Source organism: Silurus aristotelis (assembly GCF_946808225.1).
Source record: "Silurus aristotelis genome assembly, chromosome: 3".
NCBI lineage: Eukaryota > Metazoa > Chordata > Actinopteri > Siluriformes > Siluridae > Silurus > Silurus aristotelis.
Genome location: NC_139576.1, coordinates 914,988 through 937,515, shown reverse-complemented (window position 1 = coordinate 937,515; position 22,528 = coordinate 914,988). Strand labels below are relative to the sequence as shown.

General features: G+C 41.4%; 2 protein-coding genes and 1 long non-coding RNA gene across 3 annotated transcripts in view; all 3 read right to left on the bottom strand.

Moving 5' to 3' along the window:
- itgav (integrin, alpha V) overlaps positions 1 to 13,692 on the bottom strand; it is a 40,840-nt gene extending 27,148 nt beyond the window's left edge. The window contains exons 1-4 of the mRNA XM_083536066.1: positions 13,154 to 13,692; positions 8,577 to 8,707; positions 276 to 364; positions 77 to 191 (exon numbers count right to left, since the gene is read on the bottom strand). Of these exons, the coding sequence (XP_083392192.1) occupies positions 77 to 191; positions 276 to 364; positions 8,577 to 8,707; positions 13,154 to 13,317 (499 nt within the window). The 5' untranslated portion in view covers positions 13,318 to 13,692. The remainder of the gene's footprint in view (positions 1 to 76; positions 192 to 275; positions 365 to 8,576; positions 8,708 to 13,153) is intronic.
- Positions 6,752 to 7,350, bottom strand: LOC310723335. The gene is made up of 4 exons (XR_014532645.1): positions 7,334 to 7,350; positions 7,182 to 7,231; positions 7,054 to 7,073; positions 6,752 to 6,837 (listed from the first exon to the last, which is right to left on the bottom strand). It is a non-coding gene; the product is annotated as an uncharacterized lncRNA (long non-coding RNA).
- A 4,404-nt stretch (positions 13,693 to 18,096) lies between the features above and the next one.
- zc3h15 (zinc finger CCCH-type containing 15) overlaps positions 18,097 to 22,528 on the bottom strand; it is a 44,743-nt gene continuing 40,311 nt past the window's right edge. The window contains exons 7-10 of the mRNA XM_083535914.1: positions 21,992 to 22,138; positions 21,632 to 21,739; positions 19,267 to 19,399; positions 18,097 to 19,086 (exon numbers count right to left, since the gene is read on the bottom strand). Coding sequence (XP_083392040.1) covers positions 18,884 to 19,086; positions 19,267 to 19,399; positions 21,632 to 21,739; positions 21,992 to 22,138 — 591 coding nt within the window. The 3' untranslated portion in view covers positions 18,097 to 18,883. The remainder of the gene's footprint in view (positions 19,087 to 19,266; positions 19,400 to 21,631; positions 21,740 to 21,991; positions 22,139 to 22,528) is intronic.

The window sequence follows — 22,528 nt, the reverse complement described above, 5'->3', positions numbered from 1 at the left end:
CTCTTATTGCCTTTAGAATGTACTACACATTGCTTCATACAGAAAGTGTGTGTGTGTGTGTGTGTGTGTGTGTTACCAGAGCGACAGGGAGAATATTCCACCACTGTGGATCCTTTCTTCAGAAAACACGTCCCGACGGGTTCACGTTCCTTAAAACCGTACGTACTCCACTGGTACAGAGGTGCACATGCCTATACACACACACAAACACACACACACTACAGTACCAGTTACAGTTATACTGATATTGTTTTGGACTGAAGTGCTGGAGTTACCAGGATGTGTTCTCCGTCTGAGCGCACGGTCGCTCCGAACCACTGACTCGACTTAAACTCCATCTGTTGCCCATTCTCTACTCGATTATCTGTGGGAGAGAAACAGAAGGTTAGACAGAAGGAAACAGACTAACGTATTAGAAAAAGGACATTCATATAAACCTGTGATTATTCGTGTTAAGAGTATCTGAGCGTATTCGAGAGTATCTGAGCGTATTCGAGAGTATTAGTGTATATTAAGAGTATCTGAGCGTATTCGAGAGTATCTAAGCATATTCGACAGTATTAGTGTATATTAAGAGTATCTGAGCGTATTCGAGAGTATCTGAGCATATTCGCGAGTATTATTGTATATTAAGAGTATCTGAGCGTATTCGAGAGTATCTGAGCGTATTCAAGAGTATTAGTGTATATTAAGAGTATCTGAGCGTATTCAAGAGTATTAGTGTATATTAAGAGTATCTGAGCGTATTCGAGAGTATCTGAGCGTATTCGAGAGTATCTGAGCGTATTCGAGAGTATTAGTGTATATTAAGAGTATCTGAGCGTATTCGAGAGTATCTGAGTGTATTTGAGAGTATTAGTGTATATTAAGAGTATCTGAGCGTATTCGAGAGTATCTGAGCATATTCGAGAGTATCTGAGCATATTCGAGAGTATCTAAGCGTATTGAGAGTATCTGAGCGTATATTAAGAGTATCTGAGCGTATTCGAGAGTATTAGTGTATATTAAGAGTATCTGAGCGTATTCGAGAGTATCTGAGCGTATTCGAGAGTATTAGTGTATATTAAGAGTATCTGAGCGTATTCGAGAGTATTAGTGTATATTAAGAGTATCCGAGCGTATTCGAGAGTATTAGTGTATATTAGGAGTATCTGAGCGTATTCGAGAGTATCTGAGCGTATTCGAGAGTATTAGTGTATATTAAGAGTATCTGAGCGTATTCGAGAGTATCTGAGCGTATTCGAGAGTATTAGTGTATATTAAGAGTATCTGAGCTTTTTCGAGAGTATCTGAGCTATTCGAGAGTATTAGTGTATATTAAGAGTATCTGAGCGTATTCAAAAGTATCTGAGCGTATTCGAGAGTATTAGTGTATATTAAGAGTATCTGAGCTTATTCGAGAGTATCTGAGCGTATTCGAGAGTATCTGAGCGTATTCGAGAGTATTAGTGTATATCAAGAATATCTGAGCGTATTCGAGAGTATCTGAGTGTATTCGAGAGTATTAGTGTATATCAAGAATATCTGAGCTTATTCGAGAGTATCTGAGCGTATTCGAGAGTATTAGTGTATATCAAGAATATCTGAGCGTATTCGAGAGTATCTGAGCATATTCGAGAGTATCTGAGCATATTCGAGAGTATCTGAGCGTATATTAAGAGTATCTGAGCGTATTCGAGAGTATCTGAGCGTATTCGAGAGTATTAGTGTATATTAAGAGTATCTGAGCGTATTCGAGAGTATCTGAGTGTATTTAAGAGTATTAGTCTATTTCAATAGTATCTGAGCGTATTCGAGAATATTAGTGTATATTAAGAGTATCTGAGCGTATTCGAGAGTATCTCAGCGTATTCAAGAGTATCTGAGCGTATATTTAGAGTATCTGAGCGTATATTTAGAGTATCTGAGCGTATTCGAGAGTGTCTGAGCGTATTCGAGAGTATCTGAGCGTATATTTAGAGTATTAGAGCGTATATTTAGAGTATCTGAGCGTATATTTAGAGTATCTGAGCGTATATTTAGAGTATCTGAGCGTATATTTAGAGTATCTGAGCGTATTCGAGAGTATCTGAGCGTATTCGAGAGTATCTGAGCGTATATTAAGAGTATCTGAGCGTATTCGAGAGAATCTGAGCTTATTCGAGAGTATTAGTGTATATTAAGAGTATCTGAGCGTATTCGAGAGTATCTGAGCGTATTCGAGAGTATCTGAGCGTATATTAAGAGTATCTGAGCGTATATTAAGAGTATCTGAGCGTATTCGAGAGTATCTGAGCGTATTCGAGAGTATCTGAGCGTATTCGAGAGTATCTGAGCGTATTCGAGAGTATTAGTGTATATTAAGAGTATCCGAGCGTATTCGAGAGTATCTGAGTGTATTCGAGAGTATCTGAGCGTATTCGAGAGTATTAGTGTATATTAAGAGTATCTGAGCGTATTAGAGAGTATCTGAGTGTATTCGAGAGTATTAGTGTATATTAAGAGTATCTGAGCGTATTCGAGAGTATCTGAGCATATTCGAGAGTATCTGAGCGTATATTAAGAGTATCTGAGTGTATTCGAGAGTATCTGAGCGTATTCGAGAGTATTAGTGTATATTAAGAGTATCTGAGCGTATTAGAGAGTATCTGAGTGTATTCGAGAGTATTAGTGTATATTAAGAGTATCTGAGCGTATTCGAGAGTATCTGAGCATATTCGAGAGTATCTGAGCGTATATTAAGAGTATCTGAGCGTATTCGAGAGTATCTGAGCATATTCGAGAGTATCTGAGCGTATATTAAGAGTATCTGAGCGTATTCGAGAGTATCTGAGCGTATTCGAGAGTATTAGTGTATATTAGGAGTATCTGAGCGTATTCGATAGTATCTGAGCGTATTCGAGAGTATTAGTGTATATTAAGAGTATCTGAGCGTATTCGAGAGTATCTGAGTGTATTCAAAAGTACCTGAGCGTATTCGAGAGTATTAGTGTATATTAAGAGTATCTGAGCGTATTCGAAAGTATCTAAGCGTATTCGAGAGTATTAGTGTATATTAAGAGTATCTGAGCGTATTCAAGAGTATCTGAGCGTATTCGAGAGTATAAGTGTATATTAGGAGTATCTGAGCGTATTCGAGAGTATCTGAGCGTATTCGAGAGTATTAGTGTATATTAAGAGTATCTGAGCGTTTTCGAGAGTATCTGAGCGTATTCGAGAGTATTAGTGTATATTAAGAGTATCTGAGCGTTTTCGAGAGTATCTGAGCGTATTCGAGAGTATTAGTGTATATTAAGAGTATCTGAGCGTTTTCGAGACTATCTGAGCGTATTCGAGAGTATCTGAGCGTATTCGAGAGTATTAGTGTATATCAAGAATATCTGAGCGTATTCGAGAGTATCTGAGCATATTCAAGAGTATCGGAGCGTATTCAGAGTATCTGAGCGTATATTAAGAGTATCTGAGCGTATTCGAGAGTATTAGTGTATATTAAGAGTATCTGAGCGTATTCGAGAGTATCTGAGCGTATTTGAGAGTATTAGTCTATATTAATAGTATCTGAGCGTATTCGAGAATATTAGTGTATATTAAGAGTATGAGCGTATTCGAGAGTATCTGAGCGTATTCAAGAGTATCTGAGCGTATTCTAGAGTATCTGAGCGTATTCTAGAGTATCTGAGCGTATATTTAGAGTATCTGAGCGTATTCGAGAGTATCTGAGCGTATTCGAGAGTATCTGAGCGTATTCGAAAATATCTGAGCGTATATTTAAAGTATCTGAGCGTATTCTAAAGTATCTGAGCATATTTGAGAGTATCTGAGCGTATTCGAAAATATCTGAGCGTATATTTAGAGTATCTGAGCGTATTCTAAAGTATCTGAGTGTATTTGAGAGTATCTGAGCGTATTCGAGAGTATCTGAGCGTATTCGAGAGTATCTGAGCGTATTCGAGAGTATCTAAGCGTATATTAAGAGTATCTGAGCGTATTCAAGAGTATCTAAGCTTATTCGAGAGTATTAGTGTATATTAAGAGTATCTGAGCATATTCGAGAGTATCTGAGCGTATTCGAGAGTATTAGTGTATATTAAGAGTATCTGAGCGTATTCAAGAGTATCTGAGCGTATTCGTGAGTATTAGTGTATATTAAGAGTATCTGAGCGTATTCGAGAGTATCTGAGCGTATTCGAGAGTATTAGTGTATATCAAGAGTATCTGAGCGTATTGAGAGTATCTGAGCGTATTCGAGAGTATCTGAGCGTATTCGAGAGTATTAGTGTATATTAGGAGTATCTGAGGGTATTCGAGAGTATTAGTGTATATTAGGAGTATCTGAGGGTATTCGAGAGTATCTGAGCGTATTCGAGAGTATTAGTGTATATTAAGAGTATCTGAGCGTATTCGAGAGTATTAGTGTATATTAAGAGTATCTGAGCGTATTCGAGAGTATTAGTGTATATTAAGAGTATCTGAGCGTATTCGAGAGTATTAGTGTATATTAAGAGTATCTGAGCGTATTGAGAGTATCTGAGCGTATTCGAGAGTATCTGAGCCTATTCGAGAGTATCTGAGCGTATTCGAGAGTATTAGTGTATATCAAGAGTATCTGAGCGTATTCGAGAGTATCTGAGCGTATTGAGAGTATCTGAGCGTATTCGAGAGTATCTGAGCGTATTCGAGAGTATCTGAGCGTATTCGAGAGTATTAGTGTATATTAGGAGTATCTGAGGGTATTCGAGAGTATCTGAGCGTATTCGAGAGTATTAGTGTATATTAAGAGTATCTGAGCGTATTCGAGAGTATTAGTGTATATTAAGAGTATCTGAGCGTATTCGAGAGTATTAGTGTATATTAAGAGTATCTGAGCGTATTCGAGAGTATTAGTGTATATTAAGAGTATCTGAGCGTATTCGAGAGTATTAGTGTATATTAAGAGTATCTGAGCGTATTGAGAGTATCTGAGCGTATTCGAGAGTATTAGTGTATATTAAGAGTATCTGAGCGTATTCGAGAGTATTAGTGTATATCAAGAGTATCTGAGCGTATTCGAGAGTATCTAAACGTATTCGAGAGTATCTGAGCGTATTGAGAGTATCTGAGCGTATTCGAGAGTATCTGAGCGTATTCGAGAGTATCTGAGCGTATTCGAGAGTATCTGAGCGTATTCGAGAGTATTAGTGTATATTAGGAGTATCTGAGGGTATTCGAGAGTATCTGAGCGTATTCGAGAGTATTAGTGTATATTAAGAGTATCTGAGCGTATTCGAGAGTATTAGTGTATATTAAGAGTATCTGAGCGTATTCGAGAGTATTAGTGTATATTAAGAGTATCTGAGCGTATTCGAGAGTATTAGTGTATATTAAGAGTATCTGAGCGTATTCGAGAGTATTAGTGTATATTAAGAGTATCTGAGCGTATTGAGAGTATCTGAGCGTATTCGAGAGTATTAGTGTATATTAAGAGTATCTGAGCGTATTCGAGAGTATTAGTGTATATTAAGAGTATCTGAGCGTATTCGAGAGTATGTGTATATTAAGAGTATCTGAGCGTATTCGAGAGTATTAGTGTATATTAAGAGTATCTGAGCGTATTCGAGAGTATTAGTGTATATTAAGAGTATCTGAGCGTATTCGAGAGTATTAGTGTATATTAAGAGTATCTGAGCGTATTCGAGAGTATTAGTGTATATTAAGAGTATCTGAGCGTATTGAGAGTATCTGAGCGTATTCGAGAGTATTAGTGTATATTAAGAGTATCTGAGCGTATTCGAGAGTATTAGTGTATATTAAGAGTATCTGAGCGTATTCGAGAGTATTAGTGTATATTAAGAGTATCTGAGCGTATTCGAGAGTATTAGTGTATATTAAGAGTATCTGAGCGTATTCGAGAGTATGTGTATATTAAGAGTATCTGAGCGTATTCGAGAGTATTAGTGTATATTAAGAGTATCTGAGCGTATTCGAGAGTATTAGTGTATATTAAGAGTATCTGAGCGTATTCGAGAGTATTAGTGTATATTAAGAGTATCTGAGCGTATTCAAAAGTATCTAAGCGTATGCGATAGTATCTGAGCGTATTCGAGAGTATCTGAGTGTATTCGAGAGTAATAGTGTATATTAAGAGTATCTGAGCGTATTCGAGAGTATTTAAAACTAAGATAGTGTGTGCACAATGCGAGGCCCAGCGTCTCTGCAGATTTTGCGATTCGGTAGTAATTTCTCCACTAACTGCAAGTGTATTCACTCAGAACAGACTTGCACATGTCTCATACAGCCGACAAACACTACTAGACATCAGTCACAACTACAGAGAGGGATTTTCAACAAACTTTCAACTCGCTCAAACACCGTGGACCACTGATGCAGCTCGGCTGACAGCAAGACCTCGGCGCCAGCACCGAGACCATAAAAAAAAAAAAAAAAAAAAAGGAAGGGGAGGCGAGGTAGAATCAGGGCTAGGCTACGGCTAAACCCACGTCAACCATCTCTTCCAAGCATCTTTCTTGCCAATGTACGTTCTCTCGCCAACAAAATGGATGAGCTGCTGCTCCTGATAACATCACACAAGCGGATTAAAGAATGTAATATCATGATATTTATAGAAACATGGTTTAACGACATTCCCAGCAGCGCCATTGAGCTCGGGGGTCGCAGTGTTTTCCGGGCCGACGGCAGAGGAAGAGGTCTGTGCATTTATGTTAACAAATCATGATGCACGGACTCTACTGTTACCAAAATTCTCAGGCATTGTTGTGACTGCGGTGTACATTCCGCCGGATCTTAACGCTAAACTAGCTATGGAGAAACTGCATGCAGCCGAAGGAGCTTTCAACGTTACCTGAAAGTACCTGGGAGTATCTAAAAGTACCTGAGAGTTTTTGAGAGTATTGGAAAGAACCTGAGAGTATTTGAGAGTATCAGAGAATTTGAGAGTATCTGAGAGGTTGTGAGAGAACCTAAGAGTATTTGAGAGTATCAAAGTTGTTGAGAGCATCTGAGAGTATTTGAAAGAACAAGAGAGTATTTGAGAGTATTTAAGAGAACCTGAGAGTATCCGAGAGTTTTTGAGAGAACCTCAGAGTATTTGAGAGTACCTGAGAGTTTTTGAGACTATCTGGGAGTATTTAAGAGTATCTGAAAGTTCCTGGGAGTATTTGAGAGTCTGAGAGTATTTGAGAGAACCTGAGAGTATATGAAAGTACCTGAAAGTACCTTATAGTATTTAAGAGTACCTGAGAGTATTTAAGAGAACCTGAAAGTATCAGCGTATGAGAGTACATGAAAGTACCTGAGAGTGAGAGTTTTTGAGAGTATTTGAGAGAACCTGAGAGTATTTGAGGGTATTTAAGAGAACCTGAGAGTATCTAAGAGTTTTTGAATAGAACCTGAGAGTTTTTGAGGGTATTTAAGAGAACCTGAGAGTATCAGAGTTTTTAAAAGTATCTGAGAGTTTTAGAGACTATCTGAGAGTTTTGAGAAAACCTACCCTGTCCTGAGAATCATCTATTAATAAAATTCCACAGCTCCACACTAATCCTTGCGGTCCTAATTAGCCCGGATTCTCACCACACTCTGCTCTGAAACTCGAGCTTCACACTACACACTCGTACAAAGCTACACTGTGGTGTGTACAGACACACTAGAAATGTCACACAATTCTGGAAGGTTTTATTTTGACCAGTGATTATGACATGAAGAAACATCCACATCCTACACATCAGTATCAGATCTGTCACGTCTATAAGGGTGCAGATACTTAAATACTCATGACAAAACAAACCTTGAGGCTTTACAAGACAACTGGAACACAGTGAGTTAGTACAGAGGAGCTCAGTGCTAAATCTCTAACAGGCCTGGGCCTGAATAATCACCACTCTGCTGAAATACCTGCCCTACAGGTGCTCTGTACACACACACACACACACACACACACACACACACACACACACACACACATCACCCCATGACATTATAACAACCACGAGCACGTCGAAGGCACCACCTTTAGGGAATTCTTATTCAGAACCCAGAGTTTAAAAAAAACAAAAACAATAAAATGAAAAACATAAAGATATATATATATTCAGGCTTCAGGGCACTCTGAATCAGCACCAGAAGCACAATGATAGCTTTGTGATGTCATTAAAAACACTGCATTCCAGGCACTGGAATAATACCAGATCTCGAATGCGTTCCTCAAGGTCTACCTAATGATCACTAGGGTTTGGAAAAACACACTGCTGCCTTGGAGACATTCTGAATTATCCAACAAAACACAGTGAAAGTGTTTAGAATAATCAATGAGAAACAAACTACCTTAGACATTTATTTACATTTAGTCCAAAAGCATTAGAAGAAACTGGTCTGCCTTTAGAGTATCTTAGCCTTCCTAAGCTAAATAATCAGCAGATTACTAGAAGAGAAAACTGCTGCCTGTAAGAAGCTCGTTAAAGAAATTATAAACATCATGGGGGAAAGAAACCTGCACCCTGAGCATTTTAACCATCACAGAAGGATAACTGAACAGTTCTGCATTATACCAGGAAAACCCTCAGTGCTGTCTTTAGGGCACTTTGCTGCAAGTGTCCTGAACTTACCGGTGTTGTCGAACACTATCTGTGTACATGTCCCGCCTGACTGCCATGGACAACTGTACACTGCACCTCGCTCCGTCACTGAGGAAGAGGAGGAGCTGTTGGCTTTTGGAGCACCCACCAGGATGTTCTGCCTGTGTGAGAGAAGCACAGAAACCATGAGAACGTCTACAGAGACAGCAGGGAAAGGAGAAGTGGAGGAGAGTAGAGGTTCTGGTTGGTACTTTAAATGTTGGTACTATGACGGGTAAAGGGAGAGAGGGAGCATATATGATGGAGAGGAGAAAGGTAGAGATGTTGTGTGTTCAGGAGACCAAGTGGAAAGGGAGTAAGAGCAGGAACATTGGAGGGGTTTAAACTGTTCTATCATGGTGTGGATGGAAAGAGAAATGGTGTAGGGGGGATTCTGAAGGAAGAGTACAGTAAGAGTGTAGTGGAGGTGAAGAGAGTTTCTGATAGGGTGATGAACGTGAAGCTGGAAGTTGAAGGGATGATGATAAATGTCATCAGTGTTTATGATCCACAAGTGGGTTGTGAGATGGAGGAGAAGGAAAGATTCTGGAGTGAATTAGATGAAGTGGTAGAAGGTGAACGTAGGAATGAAAGATTGGTGATTGGGGCAGACTTTAATGGGCATGTAGGTGAAGGGAACAGAGGTGATGAGGAGGTGATGGTAGGTGTGGCTTTAAGGAGAGGAATGTGGAAGGGCAGATGGTGGTAGATTTTGCTAAAAGGATGGAAATGGCAGTGGTGAACACGTATTTTAAGAAGAAGGAGGATCATAGGGTGACGTATAAGAGTGGAGGAAGGTGCACACAGGTGGACTATGTTCTATGTAGGAGATGCAACCTGAAGGAGATTGGAGACTGTAAGCTGTTGGCAGGGGACAGTGTAGCTAGACAGCATCAGATGGTGGTCTGTAGGATGGTTTTGGAGGGGAAGAAAAATAGGAGGAGAGTGAGGACTGAGAGAAGAATAAGATGGTGGAAACTGAAGGAGGAAGACTGTAGTGTGACGTTCAGGGAAGAGGTCAGACAGAGGCTCAGTGGCGGTGGAGGTGCTGGATGATTGGGGAACTACTGCAGGAGTGATGAGGGAGACAGATAGACGTAGTGGTGGAATGAGGAAGTTCAGGAGAGCAGAAAGAGAAAAGAGGTTGGAGAAACAGAATGATGAGAAAAGTAGGCAGGAGTACAAGGAGATGCGGCAGCAGGTGAAGATGGATGTGGTGAAAGCCAAGGAAAAGGCATATGAGGAGCTGTAGGAGAGGTTGGACAGTAAGGAAGGAGAAAAGGATTTGTAGCGATTGGCCAGGCAGAGGAACCGAGCTGGGAAGGATGTGCTGCAAGTTAGAGCAATAAAGGATGGAGAGGGAAATGTGTTGACTAGTGAGGAGAGTGTGTTGAGAAGGTGGAGAGAGTATTTTGAGCAGCTGATGGATAGGATTAGTAAGGAGGAAGTAAGAGCAGCGATTAAGAGGATGAAGAGTGGAAAGTTGGTTGGACCAGATGACATACCGTTAGAAGCGTGGAGATGTTTAGGAGAGATGCAGTGGAGTTTTTAACCAGATTGTGTATCAAGATTCTGGAAGGTATGAAGATGCCTGAGGAATGGAGAAGAAGTTTGCTGGCACTAATCTTTAAGAATAAGGGAGATGTGCAGATCTGCAGTAACTACAGGGGAATAAAGTTGATCAGTCACACCATGAAGTTCTGGGAAAGAGTAGTGGAAGCCAGGCTGAGAGAAGAGGTGACCATCTGTGAGCAACAGCATGGTTTCATGCTGAGGAAGAGCACCACAGACGCATTATTTGCTTTGAGAATGTTGATGGAGAAGTATAGAGAAGGTCAGAAGGAGCTGCATTGTGTTTGTGGATTTGGAGAAAGCATACGACAGGGTGGAGAGAGGAGTTGTGGTATTGTATGAGGAAGTCTGGTGTGTCAGAGATGTATGTGAGGGTGGTGCAGGACATGTATGAGGACAGTGTGACAGCAATGAAGTGTGCAGGAAGAACGACAGACTGGTTCAGGGTGGAGGTTGGACTGCATAAAGGATCGGATCTGAGCCCTTTCCTGTTTGCAGTGGTGATGGACTGGTTAAAGGACGAGGTCAGACAGGAGTCTCCCTGGACTATGATGTTTGCAGATGATATTGTGATTTGTGGTGAGAGTAGGGAGCAGGTGGAGAAGATCCTGGAGAGGTGGAGGTACACGCTGGAGAGAAGGGGAATGAAAGTCAGTAGGAGTAAGACAGAGTACATGTGTGTGAATGAGAGGGAGTGCAGTGGAGGGGTGCAGTTGCAGGGAGAAGAAGTGGAGAAGGTGGAGGAGTTCAGGTACCTGGGGTCAACAGTTCAAAGTAATGGAGAGTGTGTTAGAGAAGTGAAGAAAAGAGTGCAGGCAGGGTGGAGTGGGTGGAGAAGAGTGATAGCAGGAGTGATAAAAACATTATTTCATATTTAAAATATAATCCAGTTACTTATAAATCACCATATTTATTTATAAACTGCAGGAGAATAGAGAATCATTTTTAGAAAACAAAGTAGATTTAGACGAACCAAATACTCATTATACACACACACACACACACACACACACACACACACACACACACACACACACACACACACACACACACACACACACACACACACACACACACACTCAAGCAAATCCTACAGCAACAGTTGTCTTTGATAAGTCTCCACAAACCCTCTGGGAAAATATGATCTGGTCTGACGAGAAGTTTAAACATTTTGGCCGTAATTCAAAATATTGTGTTTGTTTTCAGGTTTTGTTTTGGTTTTAATTACAGAGCATCAGAACACCAGAGAGACAATGAAGCATGGTGGAGGCAGTGTTGTGCTTTCAGGCTGCTTCTCTTCAGCTGGGCCTGTGGTCACTTAGATAGATAAGAACATAATACCAAGACCTGATGTAAATGTGATATAAAACATGTATGAGTTTAAAGACGTGATGTAAACGTAATGCAAGACGTGTAGGAGTTTTAAGACGTGATGTAAGACGTGTAGGAGTTTAAAGACGTGATGTAAACGTGATGTAAGACGTGTAGGAGTTTAAAGACGTGACGTAAACGTGATGTAAGACGTGTAGGAGTTTAAAGACGTGACGTAAACGTGATGTAAGACGTGTAGGAGTTTAAAGACGTGACGTAAACGTGATGTAAGACGTGTAGGAGTTTAAAGACGTGACGTAAACGTGATGCAAGACTTGAAAGAGTTTTAAGACGTGACGTAAACGTGATGTAAGACGTGTAGGAGTTTTAAGACGTGACGTAAACGTGATGTAAGACGTGTAGGAGTTTTAAGACGTGACGTAAACGTGATGCAAGACGTGTAGGAGTTTTAAGACGTGATGTAAGTCATGTATGAGTTTAAAGACGTGATGTAAACGTGATGTAAGACGTGTAGGAGTTTAAAGACGTGATGTAAACGTGATGTAAGACGTGTAGGAGTTTAAAGACGTGATGTAAACGTGATGTAAGACGTGTAGGAGTTTAAAGACGTGATGTAAACGTGATGTATGACGTGTAGGAGTTTAAAGACGTGATGTAAACGTGATGTATGACGTGTAGGAGTTTAACGACGTGACGTAAACGTGATGTAAGACGTGTAGGAGTTTTAAGACGTGACGTAAACGTGATGTAAGACGTTTAGGAGTTTTAAGACGTGACGTAAACGTGATGTAAGACGTGTAGGAGTTTAAAGACGTGACGTAAACGTGATGTAAGACTTGTAGGAGTTTTAAGACGTGACGTAAACGTGATGTAAGACGTGTAGGAGTTTAAAGACGTGATGTAAACGTGATGTAAGACGTGTAGGAGTTTTAAGACGTAATGTAAACGTGATGTAAGACGTGTAGGAGTTTAAAGACGTGATGTAAACGTGATGTAAGACGTGTAGGAGTTTTAAGACGTGACGTAAACGTGATGTAAGACGTGTAGGAGTTTAAAGACGTGATGTAAACGTGATGTAAGACGTGTAGGAGTTTAAAGACGTGATGTAAACGTGATGTAAGGCGTGTAGGAGTTTTAAGACGTGATGTAATCGTGATGTATGACGTGTAGGAGTTTAAAGACGTGATGTAAACGTGATGTAAGGCGTGTAGGAGTTTTAAGACGTGATGTAATCGTGATGTATGACGTGTAGGAGTTTAACGACGTGACGTAAACGTGATGTAAGACGTGTAGGAGTTTTAAGACGTGATGTAAACGTGATGTAAGACGTTTAGGAGTTTTAAGACGTGACGTAAACGTGATGTAAGACGTGTAGGAGTTTAAAGACGTGATGTAAACGTGATGTAAGACGTGTAGGAGTTTAAAGACGTGATGTAAGTCATGTATGAGTTGTAAGACGGGACAACATGATCTAAGACGTGTATGAGTTAAGACGTGAATGTAAAGATGATTTAAAACGTGTAAGACGTGAATAAGTTCTGTAGGTCTGATGTGTGGTATAACAGTGTTACAGAAGACTGAATCTCAGTGAATCACAGGAAGTGGTTTATGCCATTAAATACAGTTAAAACTTTACAAATATGTGGAATCAAATTCATACTCACAGTTTATCAGTGGGACTGAAGAAATCTACGGAGAAGCCGAAGTAACTGCCCTGAGGTCCTGAGAAGACTGAGGGACTGTCAGTGTCCAGGTTAAAGGGACTCACAGCACAACCCCAGATCAGGGTCAGGACAGTCCAATAAACAGAACCTACTAATTTCTCCATCACACCCGTGTCTCTCCACCGGTCTCTCCGTCTCTACCTGTCTGTCTCTCTGTCTCTACCTGTCTCTCTCTGTGTGCAGTATACAGTAGATATAGAGATGCTGTAGATGAGTATCTCGGTCTCAGGCTGGCAGAAGTTCTTGTCTCGGTGTTCAGCTTCTTTTTCTCTCCATAAACTCCACATAAACCTGATTCAGGAACAGTTACAGCCTGATAACCACCCAAACACACACACACACACTGTCTTTCAAGCCGAGGAAAAGCCGCTCCGCTCGCGCAGAAACACACACACACACACACACACTCCTGTACACACACTCCTCCGCTGCTGTCCGTGCGCGTTACAGAGCAGTTAGATTGTAACTGGAAGTGACGCAGTAATGCAAAACAGGAAGTCACTGTAATAAAAGGGAAAAACCACAGCGTGGGCGGGGCTTAAACACCGGAAATGATTATTGTGGAATAACTAGAGGGTTTATATTTATAAATATAAAATTTATACCGTAAACACACAATTACATCATTTATATTATATATATACACATAAAAAAATAACAACTCTAAAAAATTTCTCTCAAAAATCGATGTTTATTTTTCCTATTAAATTGTGTATATCTCTACAGTATTTATAAATAAACAATTTAATAAACAAATGTGGACTGGTGTGTGTGTGTGTGTGTGTGTGGTTTCAGAACCTGCGAATGATCGGAATTCATCTGTGATAAATAAATGTTAGTGTTAGTTGTGTGTGTGGAGTGTGAGGTGTGTGTGTAGTGAGGAGGGTTAGTGGTGTGTGTGGAGTGTGAGGTGTGTGTGGAGTGTTAGTAGTGAGTGTGAGGTGTGTGTGGAGTGTTAGTAGTGTGTGAGCGAGGAGAATTAGTGGTGTGTGTGTGGAGTGTGAGGTGTGTGGAGTGAGGAGGGTTAGTAGTGTGTGAGCGAGGAGGGTTAGTGGTGTGTGTGGAGTGTGAGGTGTGTGTGGAGTGTGAGGTGTGTGTGGAGTGTTAGTAGTGTGTGAGCGAGGAGAGTTAGTGGTGTGTGTGTGGAGTGTTAGTAGTGTGTGAGTGAGGAGGGTTAGTTGTGTGTGTGGAGTGTGAGGTGTGTGGAGTGAGGAGGGTTAGTGGTGTGTGTGGAGTGTTAGTAGTGTGTGAGCGAGGAGGGTTAGTGGTGTGTGTGGAGTGTGAGGTGTGTGTGGAGTGTTAGTAGTGTGTGAGCGAGGAGAGTTAGTGGTGTGTGTGTGGAGTGTGAGGTGTGTGGAGTGAGGAGGGTTAGTGGTGTGTGTGGAGTGTTAGTAGTGTGTGAGCGAGGAGGGTTAGTGGTGTGTGTGGAGTGTGAGGTGTGTGGAGGGTTAGTGGTGTGTGTGGAGTGTGAGGTGTGTGGAGTGAGGAGGGTTAGTGGTGTGTGTGGAGTGTGAGGTGTGTGGAGTGAGGAGGGTTAGTGGTGTGTGTGGAGTGTGAGGTGTGTGTGGAGTGTGAGGTGTGTGTGGAGTGTTAGTAGTGTGTGAGCGAGGAGAGTTAGTGGTGTGTGTGTGGAGTGTGAGGTGTGTGGAGTGAGGAGGGTTAGTGGTGTGTGTGGAGTGTTAGTAGTGTGTAAACGAGGAGGGTTAGTGGTGTGTGTGGAGTGTGAGGTGTGTGGAGGGTTAGTGGTGTGTGTGGAGTGTGAGGTGTGTGTGGAGTGTGTGGTGTTAGTAGTGTGTGAGCGAGAAGGGTTAGTTGTGTGTGTGGAGTGTGAGGTGTGTGGAGTGAGGAGGGTTAGTGGTGTGTGTGGAGTGTGAGGTGTGTGGAGGGTTAGTGGTGTGTGTGGAGTGTTAGTAGTGTGTGAGCGAGGAGGGTTAGTTGTGTGTGTGGAGTGTGAGGTGTGTGGAGGGTTAGTGGTGTGTGTGGAGTGTGAGGTGTGTGTGGAGTGTTAGTAGTGTGTGAGTGAGGAGGGTTAGTTGTGTGGAGTGAGGAGGGTTAGTGGTGTGTGTGGAGTGTGTGGAGTGTTAGTAGTGTGTGAGTGAGGAGGGTTAGTTGTGTGGAGTGAGGAGGGTTAGTGGTGTGTGTGGAGTGTTAGTAGTGTGTGAGCGAGGAGGGTTAGTGGTGTGTGTGGAGTGTGAGGTGTGTGGAGGGTTAGTGGTGTGTGTGGAGTGTGAGGTGTGTGGAGGGTTAGTGGTGTGTGTGGAGTGTTAGTAGTGTGTGAGCGAGAAGGGTTAGTTGTGTGTGTGGAGTGTTAGTAGTGTGGAGTGAGGAGGGTTAGTGGTGTGTGTGGAGTGTTAGTAGTGTGTGAGCGAGGAGGGTTAGTGGTGTGTGTGGAGTGTGAGGTGTGTGGAGGGTTAGTGGTGTGTGTGGAGTGTGAGGTGTGTGTGGAGTGTTAGTAGTGTGTGAGTGAGGAGGGTTAGTTGTGTGGAGTGAGGAGGGTTAGTGGTGTGTGTGGAGTGTGTGGAGTGTTAGTAGTGTGTGAGCGAGGAGGGTTAGTGGTGTGTGTGGAGTGTGAGGTGTGTGGAGGGTTAGTGGTGTGTGTGGAGTGTGAGGTGTGTGTGGAGTGTTAGTAGTGTGTGAGTGAGGAGGGTTAGTTGTGTGGAGTGAGGAGGGTTAGTGGTGTGTGTGGAGTGTGTGGAGTGTTAGTAGTGTGTGAGCGAGGAGGGTTAGTGGTGTGTGTGGAGTGTGAGGTGTGTATGTAGAGTGTCTGTGAGACTGAGGTATTATGACTCACAGGTCTGAGGTCAGACTGAGGGTTTATTTGGATAAACGTGTGTGAGTCATGATTTAGGAGGGACACGAACATCACGCTGAGACTGACACCACAACCAGCAGCAGGGATCTGAAAATGGAACTGTAACTAAAAACTAAGCATCTACACAAAACTAGTTTTACTTAATATAGTGTGTAAAAGAGTTAATCTATACTAAAGGGGTGTGTGTGTGTGTGTGTGTGTGTTGTAGGTCATGTGGTGGGGCGAATGGTTCTGTAATCACTGTTTTCCTGATGAGGGGAAAATCCACAGTTGGCATTTTTGGGAAAATAGGAAACTCTGGCTAGACTCAATAGTGAGACAGAGAGACTGATCGGTCATCAGTAGGCAGATCATCTGAAGAAATCCCCTGCAGTAGATCATTTTCCACAGGAGAGCATGTTCTCAGCACAGACAGGATGTTTTGGTCCTGTAAGACCTCGCTGTAAAGGCGTGTCTAAAACCCTGAGATCAGGCAGAGCGATACGAGGTAATATAGTGTACAAAATCAGAGGAGTTCCAGTCTATGAGGACATCTGACCTGCTTTGGCTCTATTCAGGTAGACCCCAACTTCGGGGTTATAGGGACCGAAAAAACGCTCGGAAATACATCAGAAGAGTAACTTCTCAAATTAACTTTTTTTTTTTTTTTAACATAGTACAAATAAAGTAAATAAAAGTGATTTAAAATATATATTTATCATTATTATCATTTTTTCCGTCGTGTCTCTGAAATGTTGTAGGTCGGGGTCTGACTGAAATTGGTATGCAGTGTCCCCTGGTGGTGAGTAAGTGCATCTGCTCCAGGCGTATCCCGCGGTGGTGTTTATCTGTAGTATTTGGTTTATTTTTTATGCTGGAATGTCAGAGGCACAGCGCCATCAAAACAACTACCAACTCCCTCTACATAACATACAGTAACACAACATCTCAGCACTGATTACACTAAAAACACACACTTCCTGACTACACTGATGTCTCTGAACATCTCTCACTCAACTTATTACCAAACAACAATTCACACAATCAAGGAATAAACCAATAAATAAACAAATCAAATCAACCAATAAATAAATAAACTATTTATTTAAAGCTGCTAACTGTGTAACTCAGTAACTGTGTTCTACATTAAAACTGAAATAATATACTTAAGTTCTGTAGAACACCATATGATCAGCCACCACTGCATTATTATCTCCAGACCAAACCTGTCTTCACTCACTGGAGTTCTCACAGCTCACAAGTACTCCGATAACTACAGAAGACTCTGCTATAATTTACAAACACCACCTTCTCACAAGCGCTTAAATTATTCGATGATCTTCTCATTCTGCTTCTTCTGAAACGCCGTCTCGTTGAGCTTCGACCTATGGAGTAAAGAGAACAGGTTTTTTTTAACCAAACAGAGAAGACAGGATGACTATGAAGGACCTTCATTTAGTGATCAGGAGACACTAAGTGATTAAAAGATGGATGAGATCCTATCCATATCTTAACAAAGTAAGAATTTGTGTTAATGTGCTAAAGGATCAGATAGTGTCCAGGACAGCGAAAACATCTGGCTGGATCTTAGCAAGCGTTTGTTCCTATTTGTAATTTTTTTTTATATTTTACACTAGTTAAAGAAGCTGTAATCCGAGCTGAACTGCAGTGCTGGAGAACAGGTCCATGTAACACACAAACACCGGTTCATAAAGTTTACAGGGACACTTGGTGAGTAGCGTGGTGTATGGGGACTCGGGTCACAAACAGGAACAGTGTCTTTGTAAGGACACCCAGTGAGGACTGGGGCTTCCACAGGATCCATTCTACTGCAATATATAAATACTGGCCAATTTATGAGGAACACAAGGCTAATGCTAGGTACTAATTAATTTGCTCCACAGTGGTATGATTGGTAAGAACCTCACTCACTCACTCACTCACTCACTCACTCACTCACTCACTCACTCACTCACTCACTCACTCACTCACTCACTCACTCACTCACTCACTCACTCACTCACTCACTCACTCACTCACTCACTCACTCACTCACTCACTCACTCCACACACACACGGGTTTACATCCATCTGTCTGTGATATGCTTTATTTACACTTTCACCTTGACCAGAAGGATCTCTCCCTCTCACACACACACACACCTGTACACCCTTCAGATCACACACTCAGCAGATGAAACCTTTAATTTGTCATAAATCAAAACATCCGTCCACAATTCACTCACTACGCGTGAAGCTTAAATCAAACCCGATCATGTGACACCATTTAAATAATTTAAGATGATACACCAGTTAGCATAGCACACCAGCAATAGCTAGCTAGCTGGTTAGCATGCTAGCATGAGAACAGTTAGCAGGATGGGCACACTGTACGCTGCATTTAGCATGCTAACTAAACTAGCATGTTAGTTTGACAGCCAGCTGCTAAATCATGATATTGAAACAATAATCAAGCTAGAAGAAACGTGACAATGTCACATGATCGGGTAGGCTGATGTGATTGGCTGAGCACTTAACCGAAGCTCCACCCCTACTGAAGTAGGCTGCCTAAGTCAGTAAAAAGGTCCCATTTGAAAAGTAGTATGATTCTGTTCACTGAAACACGTCTGACAGAAACCAGCTCTCGGCCCTGCGATTCTGTAACGTAAAATATTCACGTGGTTTTATTACAACGACTTCAAAATTGTTACGGACCAAATGAAGTCAGTGCAGAGTCACACAGTGTCACATGACCCAGATGATTATCTTTATTCGCACATGTCCACTGAGCTGTTCATCTATGGCTGGTCTGATTGGTGGAAAAATAAGAAGAGGGAGGAAAAAAAAAAAAAAAAATTGTTCATGTTGAGGCTTGCGGGTTACTCGTCCAGGTCAAGTGTGTTAAGCTCCTCCTCCAGTTCATCCAGATCCTCCCCCGTGAACAGATTTTCATCTACAGGCACCGCCTCCGACTCCGCCTCCTCACCCCCACCTCCGTCACTGTTGGTACTGGTTCCATCCTCCTCCGGGGTATGGTCCTCACCGTTCTCCACTCCACCTGAAGCCTCGCTCAATTTGTTGTCTAAACACACAATTTTATTAGTCGCAATGTAACCATGACAACCAACTACAATGATTTATAGAAACAAAGCAGAACTTTATCAAATTAAATATACAAACAACAAAGCGAGACCATGATCACTGATGTTACCATGGCAACATCGGGGCCTCGTAAGTTTAAGCGTTACGCTTAACGTCTCACCGTCTCTTCCACCGTTCGGCTGGACTCGGGAGGAGAACCTGTCTGCTGCTGCCACCGTTATCCCCGTGTCGTCCACCTCCTTAAGGACGAACCTGGCGACGTCGATGTCCTGACACTCTTCTTCCTCACCCACCTTCTCTCACACACAAACACACACCAGTTATCACTATACACTGCTATTAACGTTTAAAAACGTCATTCTTTTCCAGACTTAAATATCTAGACTAAACCTCTCGTTTAAAAAAGCATCTTGTGAATCCGACTGACTTGTGAATGTGTTTTCGGTCAAGAAAAACTTTTTTTTAAAAAGGCAAATTTTTAGTTGTTGCCGCAAAGTTGCAACAATATACAGTGAGGAAAATAAGTATTTGAACACACTGCTATTTTGCAAGTTCTCCCACTTAGAAATCATGGAGGGTCTGAAATTGTCATCATAGGTGCATGTCCACTGTGAGAGACATAATCTAAAAAAAAAAATCCAGAAATCACAATATATGATTTTTTTTACTATTTATTTGTATGATGCAGCTGCAAATAAGTATTTGAACACCTGAGAAAGTCAATGTTAATATTTGGTACAGGAGCCTTTGTTTGCAATTACAGAGGTCAAACGTTTCCTGTAGTTTTTCACCAGGTTTGCACACACTGCAGGAGGGATTTTGGCCCACTCCTCAACACAGATCTTCTCTAGATCAGTCAGGTTTCTGGCCTGTCGCTGAGAAACACGGAGTTTGAGCTCCCTCAAAAGATTCTCTATTGGGTTTAGGTCTGGAGACTGGCTAGGCCACGCCAGAACCTTGATATGCTTCTTACAGAGCCACTCCTTGGTTATCCTGGCTGTGTGCTTCCGGTCATTGTCATGTTGGAAGACCCAGCCTCGACCCATCTTCAATGCTCTAACTGAGGGAAGGAGGTTGTTCCCCAAAATCTCGCAATACATGGCCCCGGTCATCCTCTCCTTAATACAGTGCAGTCGCCCTGTCCCATGTGCAGAAAAACACCCCCAAAGCATGATGCTACCACCCCCATGCTTCACAGTAGGGATGGTGTTCTTGGGATGTTACTCATCATTCTTCTTTCTCCAAACACGTTTAGTGAAATTATGACCCAAAAGTTCTATTTTGGTCTCATCTGACCACATGACTTTCTCCCATGACTCCTCTGGATCATCCAAATGGTCATTGGCAAACTTAAGACGTGCCTGGACATGTGCTGGTTTAAGCAGGGGAACCTTCCGTGCCATGCACGATTTCAAACCATGACGTCTTAGTGTATTACCAACAGTAACTTTGGAAACGGTGGTCCCAGCTCTTTTCAGGTCATTGACCAGCTCCTCCCGTGTAGTTCTGGGCTGATTTCTCACCTTCCTTAGGATCATTGAGACCCCACGAGGTGAGATCTTGCATGGAGCCCCAGTCCGAGGGAGATTGACAGTCATGTTTAGCTTCATCCATTTTCTAATGATTGCTCCAACAGTGGACCTTTTTTCACCAAGCTGCTTGGCAATTTCCCCGTAGCCCTTTCCAGCCTTGTGGAGGTGTACAATTTTGTCTCTAGTGTCTTTGGACAGCTCTTTGGTCTTGACCATGTTAGTAGTTGGATTCTTACTGATTGTATGGGGTGGACAGGTGTCTTTATGCAGCTAACGACCTCAAACAGGTGCATCTAATTTAGGATAATAAATGTAGTGGAGGTGGACATTTTAAAGGCAGACTAACAGGTCTTTGAGGGTCAGAATTCTAGCTGATAGACAGGTGTTCAAATACTTATTTGCAGCTGTTTCATACAAATAAATAGTTTAAAAATCATATATTGTGATTTCTAGATTTTTTTTTTTAGATTATGTCTCTCACAGTGGACATGCACCTACGATGACAATTTCAGACCCTCCATGATTTCTAAGGGGGAGAACTTGCAAAATAGCAGGGTGTTCAAATACTTATTTTCCTCACTGTAAATAAATAAACTGTGGAAAAAGACGCAGGTGGAAGCGTCTTACGTTTTTACAGGGACGTGAGTATTTTCTGATGTTTTAATGTGGATGAGCAACTTTTGGGAAACGACTGAAAATGAAGGTGTGGACATTTTTAGATGAAAACACCATTTTCAAATGTATTTGAATTTGTGCTGTTTTATAAAAAGCAATTTTTTTGTACATATTCTTAATTTTATATTTAAGAAAACTTGATATTTTACTTTATATTATTTTTCAATATGCAGTGTCCATAAAGAACTATAAAGAACACTACTTAGGGAATAAAATAATGACCCCTTGATTCTATCTAGTCCACTTCAGAGAGTATACACAAGTACAAACTATAAACTTTAATGTTGTGTATAAATGTGTGTGTGTGTGTGTATTCACCTCCTCCGTGAGCTCGTCGTCTTCTTCGGCATATTTGGTATCGTCTGCTTCCTCGTCATCATCGTCAACCAGCTCGGGCCGGAACTCGAACACTTCTCGCCCGCTCACCTGTTCCAGACGATACACTTCCATCAGTTTAGTCACACTGATTTACTCGCACTGGGTTTGCAAGAAGTTTTATTAAAAAAACGTATGTACTGTACTGCCCCCTGCTGCTCCACTCAGCTCACTGCAATGTGTTTCAAAAGTTAGCAGCATTATTCACAAGGTGTCTGGGTTTCAGTCAGATCAGAGACGTCTGAGGGGGGTCTAGTATAATCAGAAGTGTATGTGTATAATATGCAGTAATCTCTGATTTACCCCAAGAGATTTTCCGGCTTTAAAGTCTGCCTTCTTCCTCTCCATGTCCTGCAGGGCTTTAGCGATCTTATCCTGCCTCTTCCTCTTCTTCCAGGCCAGGAACGTCTCCAGAGTGATACGTGTCACATTTATCCCCAGAGCTGCTCGCTAAAACACACACATTTTCTAGAATAATTATGTACTTTACATATTAAAATAATAATAACAATAATGGTGGAAATATAATTGCCTTTTTTTTTTTTTCCCTAAAGTAGTTTGAAATTATTATTTTAGAAGAACAGTAAAATGTAAATCTTTTCATTTATTGACTTTTCAAATTACAATTTTCTTATGTTTTTATTGTGTATTATGCTCCTTTTTTATTTGTGTATAAACTGAATACATTTGTAAAAACTGCAACATATTTCTGGTTAAATTTATTGACAGTGATAATTTTATTATAATTTTAGCACTGTAACTGTCTTCCATTTAAAAAAAGTGTTGAAATTTTATGCACTGAAGGAGGTTCTAAGACACATTCTGTCCAGTCTCACTTGA